Raw genomic sequence first — 17,370 nt, 5'->3', positions numbered from 1 at the left:
TTGAAGTCCGTGTAAATTCTATTGTATAGGTTGCCACCTTTGCCTAAAATTACAAAATTCTATTTTGTGACTAAGATCAAACCAGTTTCTTCTTCCAGATTAGCAAACAATTCCTCACTAGTCAGAATCAAACCTAAAATACAGTTACTTTCAAATCACAACCTCCATGAGACAGTGTCCTTCCGCATCCGTAGGCACATTTGTATGGGCTGCACCCTGCCGCAGCATTTTCTGCAGGTGTTACCAAGAAAATATCTGTTCCAAGATGGGTACCAAAGGAAGAGAGCTTTCAGCAAGGCCAACAGCTTCCCTTTTAGGGCAACTCATTTGTCACTTAACAGTCACGTTTTACCTTTCTTAAACATAAATACTCTGTGCTACTCTTCAGTCAGAGAAAATTATCAAGTTTTGGTAGCAGCTAGCATTTCTTGGGAAGGAATATGAGGTTTGTGTTCTGTTATTCTTAGGAATAAAGCCAGAGGTAAAAACAGCTGCATATGATATTTTTGAGAAATAAATTCAAGTTCTGACCATTAACTCTTATCTCTAATACTGGAATGACTGAGGCTACTATGCGAGTCTACGTAGTGATTCTCATACACATCAGAGAATCAAGATGTCAAATGTACAGGGAATGTCACAAGTCTAGAAGAAGTCTCCTTTTCCCACTAGAATACTTAATCTGCTGATCGCATCTATTTCTTTCCATTAAGTATCTTACATTTAGAATCAAATACCAAACCGAAGGAAAAAACAGCAGTGCAGGATAGAATGGGCTGGCCCTTAGGCTGGATAGAAAAAATAGTTTTAAGTAATACCTATCTTTAAAAGTTCCTTCACTTGTTAAATGAGTTGTTACATTTGAGACTGATCTTTGGATAAATGAAAGGTGCTGGTTAAATAAGAGCTAATCAATTACTCTAAACTGAGTAAAAGTAGTTTGTAGTTTTACCCTTAGAATGAAAACCTGTTAAATACATGGTCCGCTGGGAACCAGCACAAATGTCTGCATAAAGATTTGTCTAACTGAATGAAACAACAGAAATCGAATATTAATTCAGTTCTTTCTAAAGAGCCAACATCGTAAGTACAAAAAATAAATGCAGAAGACGGAAAGAGAACACCACCATCACTCAGAAGACTTAAACTTATTCTTTATGATGCACTTTCATCAAAATTTGTAGTTGCCAGGTATCAAATTTCATTCATGCAACATCAATCCACTAAGAAATACATATTTTGGTGAGAAAATTAAAGTCCATATTTATGTAAAAACTGTTTAAAAAAAAATAAAACAAGATTTATTTTTACCAAAAATTTTTTTTTTTTTTTTACTAACAGAATAATTATCTGGAAAAAGTAATTTCCCACATGAGATAGTTAAAGGAAGTTAAATATATTTAAAAATGGAAGATTCTGCATTTATATAGTTATATGCCATTAATATTGAAGATATGCTTTCTGGCAAAAAACTTCTCATGCTTAAAAAACCCACTTAGTTTTATACTGTACATTACAACATAGAGTAGTAAGAAACAGAAGTAGTAAACAGGTTATATGCAAAGAAAAAAGTTACAGTACAAGACAGTTACAAGTGTGACACAAAAAAATTAAAATGTTCAGTTTTAACAGTATTTGAAGGCAATTCACAATCATTTCAGGAGTTTTGTGAAATTTAAGGCCATTAGTTCTAAATAAAATGTATCTGACACAAACTCACAAAACTGTGTATTTTGTAAAAACTGTACATGCAAAACCATTTCATAATTATATATGAACAGGCATATAATAAAATTTTTGGGTAGTTCCGTACACAAAATTGTGCACAAAGCAACATGGTTGTGCCATTTTTAAACCAGTTAATTAACATTATCATTCATGCACCCTGAATGGAAATGCGATTCAATGACAATATTAAACCCAAATATTAAGAGCCAGCATCCCTTTGAATGGGCAATCTAGACAAAAAAAGTGAAAATTTTAAATTAAGTTTAAAATGGTCCATTATAAAACATCTGCTCTAATCACTCCAAAAGACTTCTCTGATCCAAAATTTCCAGTGCTTTAAGGAATGCATGATAAGATTTAATGAGCTCAGTGAGTCAGCTATAATACTCTGATAGTTCTGATTTGAGGTAATTTTCTTCAATTACTTATAGCAAGTTACTCTTTCTAATTTGCTTCAGTAACTAGTTTAAAAAACTGTAAACTTAGATAAACTTAGAAATTGGAGAATCTCTGAAAAAATACACATACCTCCCCCTGAAATTTTGGCGTTAGTCCTAAATCATACGCAATTACGTTATTCACATTTCAGGAGTTTATTCTCAAACTGCGGGATGAATGGATTACTGAGCACTGACCGAAGCAATTCGGGTATCGGAAAACACATACGTATTTGTCCTTTCCTTAGCTTTCATTTGTATTTGTCTGGACAAACATTCAAAGAGATATTGCTTCTCTTGTTATCTTGTGACAAACTATTGCAAGCTAGAAGACATGTGAGTCAATATTCCAAACTTTTATTCTTAAGAATAGTTATAAAAGTACTGAAATTTAAAAATAGTAACATGTAAACATTGATACAGAGTAATAGCATTCCTATACATTTATATATACACAGTATTCAGAGAGGGCAATATCTTCTGAGTTGAAATTCTGACTTGTGCTTTCCCCTCCAATAAATACATCAAAAAAAGTAGGGGTTTTTGTAAAAAAAAAAAAAATAAGACTCGGAGAGAACATCAACATTTTGCTCCTAGCATTTAAAAGCTTTCCAGTTGCTCATGCAACCATAGGAGAAATTTTGGTATGTGAAGAGAATTTTTCTAGCTCCAAAAAGTTATCAAAAGCTCCTGCTGCATCCAGAGACTCTTGACTTGTGATAAATGCTAAGCACTTTGGAGCGGTCATATCTGAGTCTGCAACACATGAATTGGGGGCGTATAGGGTGGTGGTGCAGGCGATGGCTTTATTCCTCTGACTCTCATGTAGGACAGGAACTGCTCTGGGATCTCAGCTAAAACATCTTTAGCAAGCCTTGCCATGCTTAACACGTGGTTTCCACTTCTGTCGATGTAATCTCGGAATGGCACAAACTACAAAACAAAAGAGACGTTCACACAGGCCGTTATGCAGACATGGAACACATCTTACAGCATAAAAATAAGAAAGTCTTATTAAGGGAGTTAAGAGTACATGAATATGCTACCTTACACATTTAAAATATGCATATACATATTTTGTATTTTATGTTGTGTATTTTATATACACACATTGTATCTCAATTTTTAAAGATCACCTTCTAAGAGAAACAATGTCATGCTTTCACTTGGGTGAAGTTCTTCACATAAGCCATGGCTGGCCCAGATTGCCAATCACACGTCTCATTGATACATTCGGTTTATCTCTCAACCCCTTCTATACAAGAAGGTAATTCTGTCTCAGAAAGCTATTCTTAGCTTACATTTCCTGTACACAGGGCTCTCCTACCTGACTGCCTCTGCTCTGGCAGTTTGAGAGGAGAATTTTTGCCATCTGAAGTGAACAAAACAGAAAGGATGCCTTTATATTCTTGACCATTTTGCATTATACCTAGCAGAACTATGAACCATCTGAACATGTTTTATATGATACTAACAAGTGCATAAAGAATCTAAGGAAAAAGGATTGGATTCAAAAAAGAACCTGTTACGTGATACCCAGATGTGCAACACCTAAAAAGTTAGCCAGCCAGCTCTGGCTTGGATTTCATATTAAAGAGGTGCTTGTGCTACTGGTATAGAAAAAAGAAACATTCTGGGCTCTTTTTTATTCAGGAGAGACAGCATGCAGAGATGCAGTGGGTTAAGCTAGCTAATAGGTTATGCCAAAGGGAAGCTGATTTGATATTCTGCTTCTTGCTCAGATATTGGAGCCTATCTCAGGGCAACAGCTGGGTGACTTGTCAAAACGGGGATTCAATGTCCAAAGCTATTTCTGGTACTGATATGCAAGGCTATGCTATGCTGGAATTCAAAGCCTAATGTTGCCTTCTCACCCACGTCCCCCGCCCCCCCCCGCCCCCCCCAAACAGGGAAGATTTAATTGTTAACTACTATACTCCAGGATAAAACCAGAAGTGATTGAGAAGTCAGACCCACAGATCTCTCATCTCCTGGCTGAACTCTACAATCTGATGGCTCTTTTCCCCATTATACCCATCAGACATTTTGCCTTCTTGGATGCACAGCAACCAAGGCTACAGATTAAATTCCATTTCTCTAAAAAGCACTAAGTTTTGAAGATTTAGGGGAACACTGAATTACAGTGAGAGTTTAGCCTACTAAGATTCTGAGAGCTTTCCAGAAAAGACAGAAATAAACAAAAGAAATCTACTAAAAATATTAAAAAAATTAAAAAACTCTTGGGAAAAAACCAAACCAAACCAAACCACCAAAATCAAAGACAACATTTCAGCAATAAAGAACTTGAACTTAATTAAATCATTTTTACAACACCTCTGGAAAGCACTTCTCACCCTGGACTTATGAAACCTATCTAGGCATCAATCTCCTACTAAAAGGTGTTTAGAATTCAAGTAGGAGATGATTCTTGGCATAACTCTCCTAAAAAGGATCTCAAATTGCCAGGAAAAAAGGCTTCAAGCCTAGGTATTTGAAGTATGTTGAATTAAACTGAAACCTGTCACCAAATTAAGGGCAAAGAGCTACTGATTACGACATTTCCCCAGGAAGCAGTAGATCTGCAGTTCCTTAGAAGATGAGGACTTGGTCCCAGAATTGCTGAAGCTAGAATTGACCTCTAGAGATCCTTTGGTCCAACCTCACTGCTCAAGCAGAGCCAGCTAGCACAGGCTGCCATCGTCAACAAGCCTACAAGAGTAGTCAGCAGACTATTCAATGAGAGTAGCCTTTACTCCAGGTAGGAGAATCCTTTACTTCTTTATTGGGTTGTGTCCAAGAATGTATCGGGCATAAGGGCAGGAGAACAGTGAGCAAAAGGGAACCTGATTTTGGGGTATTAGGCCAGGAAGCAAGGTACCTGCAGTTCCATAATTAGTGCTCTTTACTATTTCTGCGTTTATCCAGTAACCCTTCGATACAAGAGACAAGCACATACTGTGACATTTACCAGTACTGACTCCTCCATTTCATAAAAAAAAAGCTCTAGTGGTTTTCAGAAGCCAGCTCAGCACTGCTCTGTTTCAAGTGGTTGTTCCTTCTGGAACTCCATCAATTTTCCATAAGAATAGATATGACTGTCTCCAGAAGCATGAAGTTAGAAGAATAACAAAACAAATCAAGCATCTCTGTAGCCTGCTGGTTTACAAGTTCAGCTGGGAAGGGATAAGCTTGGTGTTCATCACCCCTTCATGTGGTTGTCCATTTTCTAATGCAATGTCAGTCTTATGTAAAAAGCACACACAGTCGGAGTTAAAGAACAAAATGTGTCCTATCCCAAGAGATCACCTTACCCATTAGTCTGCAGACATGGAAACTCAGACCACTGCTCTGCAGCAAGGGGGGGCTATTTCAACAGTGCAGTTGTTGAAATGCAATCATACAATATCATACAGATGGCCTGAATTAGTTCTCCCTCCCCTCTTCTTATGGTATATAGATGTCAGAGGAGCTGGAGGAACTACGGACAGATGAGTGTACGTACGGATACATACGGACAGCTGGCAATGACAGCAAGGCCTAGAGCTAACGTGTAGAAGAAGTAGAAGTGGCAAAGGAATAGAAGGAAAGACATAAGAGAAACCAAAGGGAAAGCGATGGAATGTAAACTGCTTTTTCTATTGTTTGAGAATTTAATTTAAAATTTTCAAGAGAAGCAATAGGTACATTATGAGTAAGTATTGTCCTAAAACTTCTTAAATAGAAAAAGGATAATAAAGGAGCAGAAATGAAATAAACTGAGGAAGAATTGGCACAGATGTAATACAGAGTCCCTACAAGACATACGTATACTAGCAAGGACGGAATAACAAAGGTCATACCTTTACATGAATTGCAGTAAATACAATAGGTACAGTGACTTATTTTTAGCAGGCAGATTTTTCCTTTACTAATTTAATTAAAATATTTCACAGTACTGACTGTTAAAATTAACAGTTAATTTCACTAGCTAATTTTAACACACCTAATACACAAAAAAGATAAACTTTTAATATTTGAGTAGATAATTTTGTAAGAGCAAATCAGTTTTATCCTGCCAGATATAAAATAAAGGTCATACCAAACCTAAAAAGGGATAATGTCAACCCCTTTATTTATTTAGCTAGCCTATAATCTATTTGTTAGTGTTTAGACAGAAAAAGAGCACAAAATAATACTGCCTTCAGGTAATTCAATATGGCTTGGGGCAAAGTTCTGACTGAAATATGTTAATAGTAAATAAATGTTTTATTACATTTCTGATATGCAATGAATTCTAAAGAAATACGAAAGGGTATTCATTGCATATTATTTTTTATTCCTCAGCAGAAATTAGAGTATTTCTAATGCAAAGCATTTTCACAAATCTTGTTTATAACATTTGAAGAACTCTATCCACTTATGCTCTTTGAACGTAAAAACAGCAGCTTTTGGAGCTGCTGGTGCTTGTAGAAATTATGTATAATCACGCTGTGTATACTTAAATGCATTTAAAGATAAGTGCAATGCATGCCAGAGATATCTGAATTAGCTTTAAGAAATGTGACATGGCACACAGCTTTGCAGAAATACTAGTTTGGGGTCCAGAAACACTTCCAGCTCTGGAGGGAGATCTCCACATATTGCTCAGTTGAACGGCACTGACATGTAGAGCATAACAGATTACAGGTAGCCCAGTACGGACTACCAAGGAACATTATAAAGGCTTTGACAAAATGAGAAACATTATTTCTTGCCACCTGTTCAGCTGTCCAGCTTCTCCTCATCCCTACTCTTACAATTACCTCTTTGACATCACTGACTACAGCAGCCAGGATGTCTTCCTCTTTTGAGAGTTCTGCCATGTCACTCTCCCATCACTCATTTTCTCAGAATGTTGCAGAAATGAAAAAATTTTCTTTTTCAACTATTAGAAAAAGTAATTCAGGAATCTATGACTTTCACTTATGTATACCCATACAGATTATGAGGGTGATTTTACTGCTATCACCTTATTCTCAATTCTGATCCCCATTTAGGAAAAAAACAGAGAGGGAATTTTAATATAGTATTATTGCACTGAGAAGCTTTAAGAGTGGAAAAAAAGATCTGATCATTTTAACTTGCATGTATTTATGTAGACTTGTTTATTTTGTATTCTAAACATGAAGAACTATAAAATCAGGTGTTAATATACATGTTTTGAACACTTCCTTGGATTGAGATATTGTATCCACTAGCAGTTATCAAATGCTTAAATGTTCACATACCAGTAGTTGTAACATTAGACATTTTGAAAAGTTTCAGTTCCTGCATATATAAATGAAAACAAACATAAATATTCCAAAGTTCATCAGCTGCAGTCTGACCTTAATTATGATTAAAACATTACCACCTGTAATATGAGTTATTCATACAGCTCAGTTATTCTCTCTGTCTTTATGTATATATTCTACTAACCAACAATAATATAAAAATTCAACCTGGCTTGGAGAGAAATAAGTGAAAATAAGCAAGAGCAAAAATAAGTGAAGACTATGAATTTTGATAAATAGGAGGAATAAAAGAAGAAGAAATGGCGGATGTAAGGTAAGGTTTGAACCTAAGGATGCCTGTCAGTGTTTAAGAGGCATTTGGACAATGCCCTTAATAACATGCTTTAACTTTTGGCCAGCCCTGAAGTGGTCAGGCGGTTGGACTAGATGTCCGTTGTAGGTCCCTTCCAACTGAAATATTCTATTTCATAAATGTATTCAAACACTTCCAGGAAAATATGCCTTCCATATTAGATTTAGTTTTAGACAGATATCATTCTTTCTACAGTCATTAGGTTGATCCAATTTTTCAGCAGTTTGCTTCTTTTCAAATGTCAACTTCTTTAATACTTTACTTTAGCAAGCAGGGATTAATGTGTTGAGCTATCAAATGTCTTTCTCTTTGTTTGGTTCCACTTTAGTATCCCATGAAAACAAAAAATGCAAAGCTAGTTAATTTTATTTGATCAAGAGAATAATTATGAAATGAAGTCTGTCTGGAGGGTAGGTAATCAGGAGGCAAGACAGGGTGCCTGGAGCATGGATAAAGTACATAGTTTGGACAACCTGCGGAGTTCTAGAAATCTGCAGCTCTGAGGGGAAGGGGGATTGTGGTGGGTGTTTATGTGCAAGCAAAACTGCTATACCACCCTGCCAGTGGTTGCATAGGTTTGAATGACAACTACTGGGCTGACTGAACGACTGTAGAGAGCAGGATCAGAACCAGCGGGCTTTGGCAGAGAAATGGAGGCGTTTGTGGAATGCGGATGAGAGTAGCACTCTCAGGGCTTGGTTCAGTCGTGTAAACACAGATCACAGAATCATAGAATGGTTTGGGTTGGAAGGGACCTGCAGTGAGCAGGGACATCTTCAACTAGATCAGGTTTCTCAGAGCCCTGAGATGTCCGTTGTAGGTCCCTTCCAACTGAAATATTCTATTTCATAAATGTATTCAAACACTTCCAGGAAAATATGCCTTCCATATTAGATTTAGTTTTAGACAGATATCATTCTTTCTACAGTCATTAGGTTGATCCAATTTTTCAGCAGTTTGCTTCTTTTCAAATGTCAACTTCTTTAATACTTTACTTTAGCAAGCAGGGATTAATGTGTTGAGCTATCAAACGTCTTTCTCTTTGTTTGGTTCCACTTTAGTATCCCATGAAAACAAAAAATGCAAAGCTAGTTAATTTTATTTGATCAAGAGAATAATTATGAAATGAAGTCTGTCTGGAGGGTAGGTAATCAGGAGGCAAGACAGGGTGCCTGGAGCATGGATAAAGTACATAGTTTGGACAACCTGCGGAGTTCTAGAAATCTGCAGCTCTGAGGGGAAGGGGGATTGTGGTGGGTGTTTATGTGCAAGCAAAACTGCTATACCACCCTGCCAGTGGTTGCATAGGTTTGAATGACAACTACTGGGCTGACTGAACGACTGTAGAGAGCAGGATCAGAACCAGCGGGCTTTGGCAGAGAAATGGAGGCGTTTGTGGAATGCGGATGAGAGTAGCACTCTCAGGGCTTGGTTCAGTCGTGTAAACACAGATCACAGAATCATAGAATGGTTTGGGTTGGAAGGGACCTGCAGTGAGCAGGGACATCTTCAACTAGATCAGGTTTCTCAGAGCCCTGTCCAACCTGACTTTGAATGCTTCCAGGGATGGGACATTAACAACCTCTCTGTGCAACCTGTTCCACCTATCATCTGAGGTTCCTTAGAGCATGAAACATCTGCTGGTCATATGTGGTCATATGTGGCAGACACAATATAGGAACCAGGAGACACTTGTGGTCTTCTGGACAGGCAGTTAGAGGCAAGGAAAGATACCTTAGGTATCCCAAATGCACTTGTTAGAAGCCTAGGTATCGCCAACTTCCACAAAACTTGCAGTTTTTCTTTATGGAATCATAAGTGAGACTGCATTACAGAGGCAACAAACTCTTCTCCCATGGCTGCATAACCCTAAGACTTTGGATCAGTGTGCTGCCAGTTAGGGGTCATTTCCTAATGAACGCAGATCCACTACTATGTGTTATATGGAGGTTTATAGGTATCACAGAGAGTTTCTGAGCTTGTTATGAACACCCCAAGATAAAGTATGTCAGTGCTAAGGTAAAATGAAAGGCAGGAATATACATAGAAACATGAATTCAAACCAAACAGGATCAGTAAATTCTGTTAAAATAAATTTTCTCTCCCACCTGCACAATGTCTCTCTCTGCAAACTTCCCTCTTGAAGAAATCCTCACTACATCACCATCCAGTTCTTCCATAGCTTAAAAACAAACAAACAAACAAAATTAATTAATCTATGATTTCAGCTTCACAACAAAAACAATCTTACTGAGAAAAGCTTTGGTCAATATACACTTCAGGGCAACAAAACCAACAACTGTTATTTAGGTACCTCTTTAAGATCATTTGTGCCATAAAATACATCACGTGTTGTAGTTATTTTGCACTTTTTCACACTGACAATACATACTTCTTGTCTTCATTGGCATCTTCAGAAAAAAAACCAGATCATGATAAGGTCCTTATCCTTCCAGCTCTCAAACCAGCAAGTATATCTGTTTTTGTAAGGCTACATTTATTCTTTCATAGGTGGAGAAGAATTCATCTTCAGCAATTATTCTTACAGAAGATATCGTAAGACACAGCACAAAAAGGTAATAACTCACATACATAATGACTGTTATTGCATAGGAATTAAGAGTAAAAAAAAATAATATTAAATTTATTGGGTAACTCTTCTTGTATCTTTTTACGCAGAATCCAGGAAAACTCTAAAATTGTCCAGATACCCAGAAACCATTCCAGGTAGAAAGGCATACCTTCTCTCTGGTCAGTGTTGAAATGGGTGGACTTGGGATCACAGATTATTGCTCAGCCGTTGGATCTGCAATCCTACAATCCTTGCAGCATACACTATGAAAATCAAAGCCCTGCATCACTGAGCTTCTCAGGGGTTTGCAAACTGGGCTGAGTTGACTGAACCCAGCATTTCAAAACCTAGTTCTTCCAATGCAAGAACTAGAAAGCACAAATGACTCTATCAGAGCCTAGTCCAAGCCAAACAAAAGAGCATGTTTGTTCGAAGAAAAAATTAGTAGGTCTGTAGAGCATGCTGCTAGATGACGTTGTTGGTGCAAAAAAATGTATGTGTTCAAACCAGGAGACTGAACAAGTATTTGAAGGAGAGATCCACTGAAAATTTCCAAAATAGACATAAAGCACAGACCGCTCAGGAAATTATAATCGAAAATAGTATTCAGGGAAGTATCATATTCGCTTGTTCTGTTCTTAGCATTCTCTAGATAACCACCCATGGCCATGTCAGATGCAGAATACTGGGCAAAATGGACCCTATCTGTTATAGTCATCCTCACATCGTTAAGTAAAGCTCTGCCAAATGTATATACCATCTGTCTGAGCTCCAGACTTTTAAGAACCCTTCTGATAGTCCCCAGGGGCTGGGAGATTTAGGGGAAGTGATAAGTGAAGAGGAACAGCTTAGTCTCTCTACAGCAGAACTGAGGCTTGACTGGCATTTGAATTGTAAGACAGCGTGCCTGGAACATACACCCTCCTACACACACACTTCTTCGGCGTCCACAACAGGCATGGAGACCGTTGTTTTTTTGAGAAGAAATTTCTGCAGATGGAAAAGTAATTTCTCTGCCTCTTGGGCAGTGAGAGACTACAGATTTGGCACACATCTAAGAGGTGAGTTTCACTGAGGCAGCATACTCAAGGAGCGTGGGTTCAAGATGAAAACTGTATCCTACAGCACAAACAGAATTCTGCCTTAAGAAAAGCAGAAGTAAAAAGAAGACAGGATCTACATATCCTGACTGTGTTAAGGGGAGCCTGGGCAAACTCAAGGACTGGACAAACAGGGAGAAAGGGAATAGGCAAAGGAAGGCTGAGAGAAAAGTAAGTAACATATGACTAATATTGGAATTCTCAGGGGTAAAAATGAAGTTTGCAAATTTCCCTCATATGCATTTATGAAGACAAACTGTCTTTTCTCATTGCTTGAGGCATACAACCATCTGAAGTGTAAGCGTCCACCTGGACAATGTCTTCAAGGAATATGATACTTAAAATTATCATGAATATACCATTTGCCAAAAAGCGTAAGAAAGTCAACACCCAGTAACACTTTTTTTGTTTATTTTTTCCTTGTTTTCGTACTCTTAGAATATTTGTACAAGAATTAACAATGTACAGTCATTAGCGACTATTTACATTATACATCTGTGGTAGTACTAAGTATACTTCATGTACAAAGAAGGCATACTGTCTAACCAGAAGCACTAGAATTAGAAAAAAAGGATATAGGACTTAATCTGAGGAATAGATAGATATACAAGGAATGTCTACACTTCATAGGGCAGTGATATACACGGAGACACTTAATAAATTAGTCCAAATAACAGAAGCAGCTTAGTTATTGCAGTACAGAATGGTGTTCCAGAACAACACATGAAGTAATATGTAAATAATCCTGGTAATTTCTCCCCTGTTGTAATATTCTCTCAATGCTGCTAACACAGTAAGGCTCACTCCTGTTATTTAGTGAAACCCAGTTTAACCCAGATCACCTCCGCAAATGTATTTATTTTTCTCAGTGTTTTATTACTAGAATAGGAACAGATGATCAATATTTCCAGTCAACTGACACTTCACAAGGCAACTAAATATCTGTATGGAAGAAATTCAACATTACTTGAGTATACTTACTTTACTGTGGGTTTTTTTTCCCACTCATCTTCTGGAGCTCGCTAAATGCCGAGTCCCCATATGGTTCTGTGACTTGAACAGAGAGCCCGAGGGGCTACACAGCTCCACATGGTAGCTTGTAATCATACTGAGTTATCAATCAATCCAGCTGGAAATGTCAACAGTGCTTATTGCTTGCTCCATATTATGCTCTTTTAAAGAACAGTATTTGTTTGAAAAGCCACGTATTACTAAAATGTAAACGAATATAAAAAATTCTAGGAAAATCACTAGAACACTTACCGTCAAACTCTGCTGGTCCTACCCCCACTATAATTATCGACATTGGAAGCTTTGAAGCCTTCAAAAGAAGAAGAAAAAGAGGTGTGATGCATTACATAATCTCTGCCAATAATATGTGAGGTCTGAGGACAATCTGAATAAAAACCACGCAGAAGGTACGTTCTAAAGAACAATTTTTTTTTTCCACCTAAAAAGTTGAGTGGTGTAAACTGTCTGTTTAAGTGGTACAAAACGTCTTGGATGAAGATAGAAAGGCAGATGATTATTTTAATTTACTTTTTCCTTATAAAGTCTTTGAATCATAAAATGTCATAATTAAACACAACAATGTTATGATTTAATACTAATATGACAACCAAGACGACAAATTTATCTTAGGAACTTCTGTAAGCTGACAATAATTGCAAATATGCACCTAATGACAGTTTAACATTTATTTAAATGCACTTCACTGTTTCTTGATATTACATAGCTGCTTAGAACTGTGTGACACTATTTTTTACATAGTTCTTAGGCCAATTTTTCTCAAGAGAATAAATCACCTATTTGAGCAATATGTATCTTATATTTCTTCCATGAATGAAATTTTATTCAAGTCAGTCATCCATGCCACAAAGTAAACAAGATATTGAACTGGCTTACGGTAAGATTTTTCATTCTATTTAATCTTTTTCATTCAATGAAACAGGCAAAGATGATATCTGGCTTTCCCTGAACAAACTCCCTGTAAAACCTTTAAAATTATGAACACGGTACCATAAATATTGGATTCTCCTGCCCTGATAGTAGCATCAGATATCTGCTAGTTTACAGAAATAATCTGAAACTGCCTCTGCTGAGGAAGGTAACAACTTAAAAAAACCCCATCTACCGAATGTCAGGGTTGACAACTGTTCTTTATTGAGATATTCTGATGAACTGTGAAATGTCTACAGTCATTTTAAACAGGAGTATGTACTCGCCAAAAATCTTAGATGTACACTTTCTGCTAAATTAAACTCTGCTTCACTGAAGTCTGAAGTCAAGTGGTTTTAGAACATACTGTTGTATTTTTCTTTTGGAACACAAAAAGTGTTTTTCTCCCTCATTTAAAAGATATTCTCATTTTAGATACATCATCACCATTTCCCATTCTTCATCTGTCATAATACTACATATAAACCCAACTTTCTTTAAGCAGAAGATTTGCAGTTAATTCCTATAAACATGCTGTTTAAAACAATGAAAATACGGCATTCTAGAAATCACTATTTAATGTTCTACACCACTATACATCATACACTATATACTATAAATTATACATTGATTGCAAATTCATCACAAAGTGTTACTACTTAGTCTTCCAGCTAAAATACTGTAGCAGTGTAAAAAAAAAAAATTAATAATCTCTTGTTAGTTAAATACGAATATGCTAGCGAAGATAATGGTAAAAGCCGTCTGGCCATGGTCCTAGGCAAAGAGCTCTACGTGGCCCAGCTCGAGCAGGGGGGTTGGACCAGATGACACCCAGAAGTCCTTTCCAATATCAACCAGTCTGTGATTAAGGGCCATAAATACAGTGTAACTGTAACTGAAACTGAATTACAGTGCATTGCATAAATCAGTGAGTACAGAGGATTTTCGAGACACGAAGGCATTTCTTAGAACAGAACACCTGTTTTTCAGGTGTATTCTATGATCTTATTGCTCTATTGTAAAGAAAACGTCCTTTAAAGAGATTCCTACTCATGCGGACACAGTATTATGTGATACAATGTATATGAAACAGTAAGTGGCGAGGACAGCATAAAGACAAAGAGTTAAACTTTTGCACATAAACTTAAGTGTTGGCATTTCCTGATGACAGCACAACCTTTAAACAGTTTGGTAAAACAGAATGTGTCTGACACATATGCTGTAATGAGAAAGATGCCTAAAAACACAATTAGTGTTTAAAAATGAAAAATACTCTTCCTGGGTTTTACACATATCAAGTTTCATTGAACATCACTGCCCTTTTATTATTTTGGATTTCATTAAGAGTGAAAAAGCTGCTATTGAATAGCATTTAATTAGTTCTGTCATGGGATACAGTCCTCACACTCTAAGCAGTATACAGAAAAATGAATGCATCTTCATAAAAAGAAAAGGCAGCAAATATCCCCCAAAATTCCACTCTTTCTAAGCTAACAACACATCTGCTGTATTTCAAGACAGTTGCAGACTAACAGCCATTATTCCTGGAAATGAACTATTACCAGAAACAAGGTTTTTCTGTACGTCTTAGTGGCAAATTACTTAATCTACAAGATACCAGCCAACTGGATTTGCTGGTCTCTTACGCACTGATTTCAAACCAAAGGGTGAGTTAAATCAAAAGCTGCTCTTTTTGTTTTCCACAGAGCCTTTCTGTCACCTAAAGCAAGTTCATCTAAAAGAAGCTATGTTCCAAACTTCTAGGCTAGACCCGAGGATGAACTTCCAAGCTAAAAGCCTATGTCATTTAAAAGTGAGAATCAGTTTATCTGATTTTAATACTGGAAACTGGAAGAGGAGAAGAAGTAAACTGGTACCTTCAAAGCCTGGGGTGTAAAAGCTTTCCAGGTGGGCTGTCAGAGTCCTTATCAACACACAGACTCTGTCTACATGCTGCTGGCTAGAACTTGAGGGCATCGTGCTCGCCAGTGAAAGACAGAACATTTCAGCAGTATTTTCATGTGCACCCTATAAACTGGAACAGCACCGGATGTCTACAGGAGGCAGTGAAAGTGGGCCTTCAAAAATATGCCTCCTAATTCTACACCACTCATTTTGACATGATGCTTAATTATTTTAATGTAGGGTTTTCACCCACCACTTCACTATTAACTAGATCCACTGTGATGTATTCAAAAATATTGGTACGGATCTTTTCAAACCCTGTCTGGAAGTTGTTCCTGTGTGTACTTTCATCTGACATTTCCCAGGGCATGGGCAAAGTGGAACCTGTTCATAATACAGAATATTACTTATATGCATAGCAGTTGCGGGAAAAAAAACAATACAGAAACTGAGAAACAATTAGAATTTTCAAAATTCTAGGGGACTATTTAGAAGGAAATCAGATGACTGGTATGCTTGCCATTTGCGATCAGAAAGTTTGGGGCAGTTTTTAAAAAGGGGGTGGAATCAAAGCTGTCTGCAATTGCAAGAAAGATAAAGAACAGTTCAGTGTGACAAACTGCATGGTGGGATGTGCATGAGGAAGGAGGAGGCAAGAAGCAGATGAGGAAAATCATATGAACATACAGTGTTAGAGCGAAGAGTATAATTTCCCATAGAACACCATCTAATTAAGCTGAGATTCAACTTTTGCTTTCTTTTTGTTCTTATGCGTAAATTCTGCTGTTTGCAAAAAACGGTTAATTTATGGAACAAATTCTGTGCCTGAAATATTAACTGATTTAGTTTATTGCATAAAATATTAACTCCTAGAAACATAATTCTTTTACATTTCAACACTTTCAGCAAAACTTACATTCACTATGGATTCTTTTGTCTGAGCCATATCGGAAATAACTCCATCTGTAATAATGAGAAGAACAAAATACTGGGACCCATCTTTTACTGATGCAGCATATCTAAGGGAAGAAAAAAACAGCATTAGAATAGCAAAAAAACCCTTTATACAAGGAACTAATATGAAAAGGAGCTGTATTTTTAAAATTTCACTACTAAGGACTGATAAAGAAACATGATGCAGTGGATTTCAAAAGTAAAGACATTCACAATTAAGATGGATATTCTACTTTTAAATGAGAACATTAGAAAAACTTAACTAATACAATACTGATATTGATAATCTGCATGTGTTGAAACGGTGAAAAATGGGAACTGTATCACTACCAAGAGGATCATGGACAGATTGCCCTTTATAGAACCATAAGTCGTTAGAAAGTCTAAGTTATTTAATAGTCATTACCTCTGAGCAACACAGTTTGGTATGAAGGGCACGTGATAATATTGAATGGTTGGGTTTATAGTACAAATAAACTTTATCAGGAATCAGCACACTGCGTAAATATTTCATTACTTTTTTTTTGTCTTACAAAAGCAGGTTACTTACTGTTGACCATGCTTGCAGATTTATAGTTTATAGCGCACATTTGTAAAATGACTGAACATGCATCCTGCAACCCTGGCTTAGATCTTTACCTCTTTCCACCATCCACAGATGTCCTTTCAAGACTCAGGCTTCTCCCTGTGCTGCACATGAATACAAGACAAAACACATCCAGTGCCATTCCAGTCCCACCTCAGCCAAAGGACCTAAGAAGCGACTGCTCTTTGAAAATGAGCAGCTTTTGAAGATTTGGAAAGTCCTGAAAGACAGTGGGTCCATAGCAGCCCCCCTGAACTCTATGGCCTGCATACCAGAAACTAAGACTTTGGTTCATTTATCTTCAACTCCCAAGAGTCAAAGTGTCCCATATAGTTAGTGAGGAAGTTTTAGTGTGTGGAGTAGGCTGCTCCACTTGCTGCTTCACTTGGCAGCAGCCAGTATAGTTCCTATTTTCATGAAGGCTCTTGGTGCTGGGAAGGAGTCAAATAGTAGAACCTTGTAATAAAAGTAGCAATGAGGAGTATGGAGAGCAGTACAAAAAAGAAACATCAGTCTCCATATGAACACTGTGGGATATATGCCCAA

The 17,370-nt window shown here is 37.1% G+C and overlaps 1 protein-coding gene across 4 annotated transcripts in view; it reads right to left on the bottom strand.

Annotated features, from left to right (window-relative positions):
* Positions 1-1,343: 1,343 nt before the first annotated feature.
* Positions 1,344-17,370, bottom strand: part of CPNE8 (copine 8) — a 98,220-nt gene continuing 82,193 nt past the window's right edge. For 2 of the 4 annotated variants that reach the window (XM_035891662.1, XM_035891663.1), the window contains 4 exons: positions 16,201-16,303; positions 12,705-12,762; positions 9,878-9,951; positions 1,346-3,098 (listed from right to left, as the gene is read on the bottom strand). In XM_035891662.1, the coding sequence (XP_035747555.1) occupies positions 2,910-3,098; positions 9,878-9,951; positions 12,705-12,762; positions 16,201-16,303 (424 nt within the window). In that variant the 3' untranslated portion in view covers positions 1,346-2,909. Of the gene's footprint in view, positions 3,099-9,877; positions 12,571-12,704; positions 12,763-16,200; positions 16,304-17,370 lie in introns of all 4 variants that reach the window. The other 2 variants (XM_035891664.1, XR_004841633.1) reach the window with 2 other exon arrangements.

Source organism: Egretta garzetta, unplaced genomic scaffold (assembly GCF_000687185.1).
Source record: "Egretta garzetta isolate BGI_Z169 unplaced genomic scaffold, ASM68718v1 scaffold33, whole genome shotgun sequence".
NCBI classification, from domain to species: Eukaryota; Metazoa; Chordata; class Aves; order Pelecaniformes; family Ardeidae; genus Egretta; species Egretta garzetta.
This window is presented reverse-complemented; position numbering and strand designations above follow the sequence as displayed.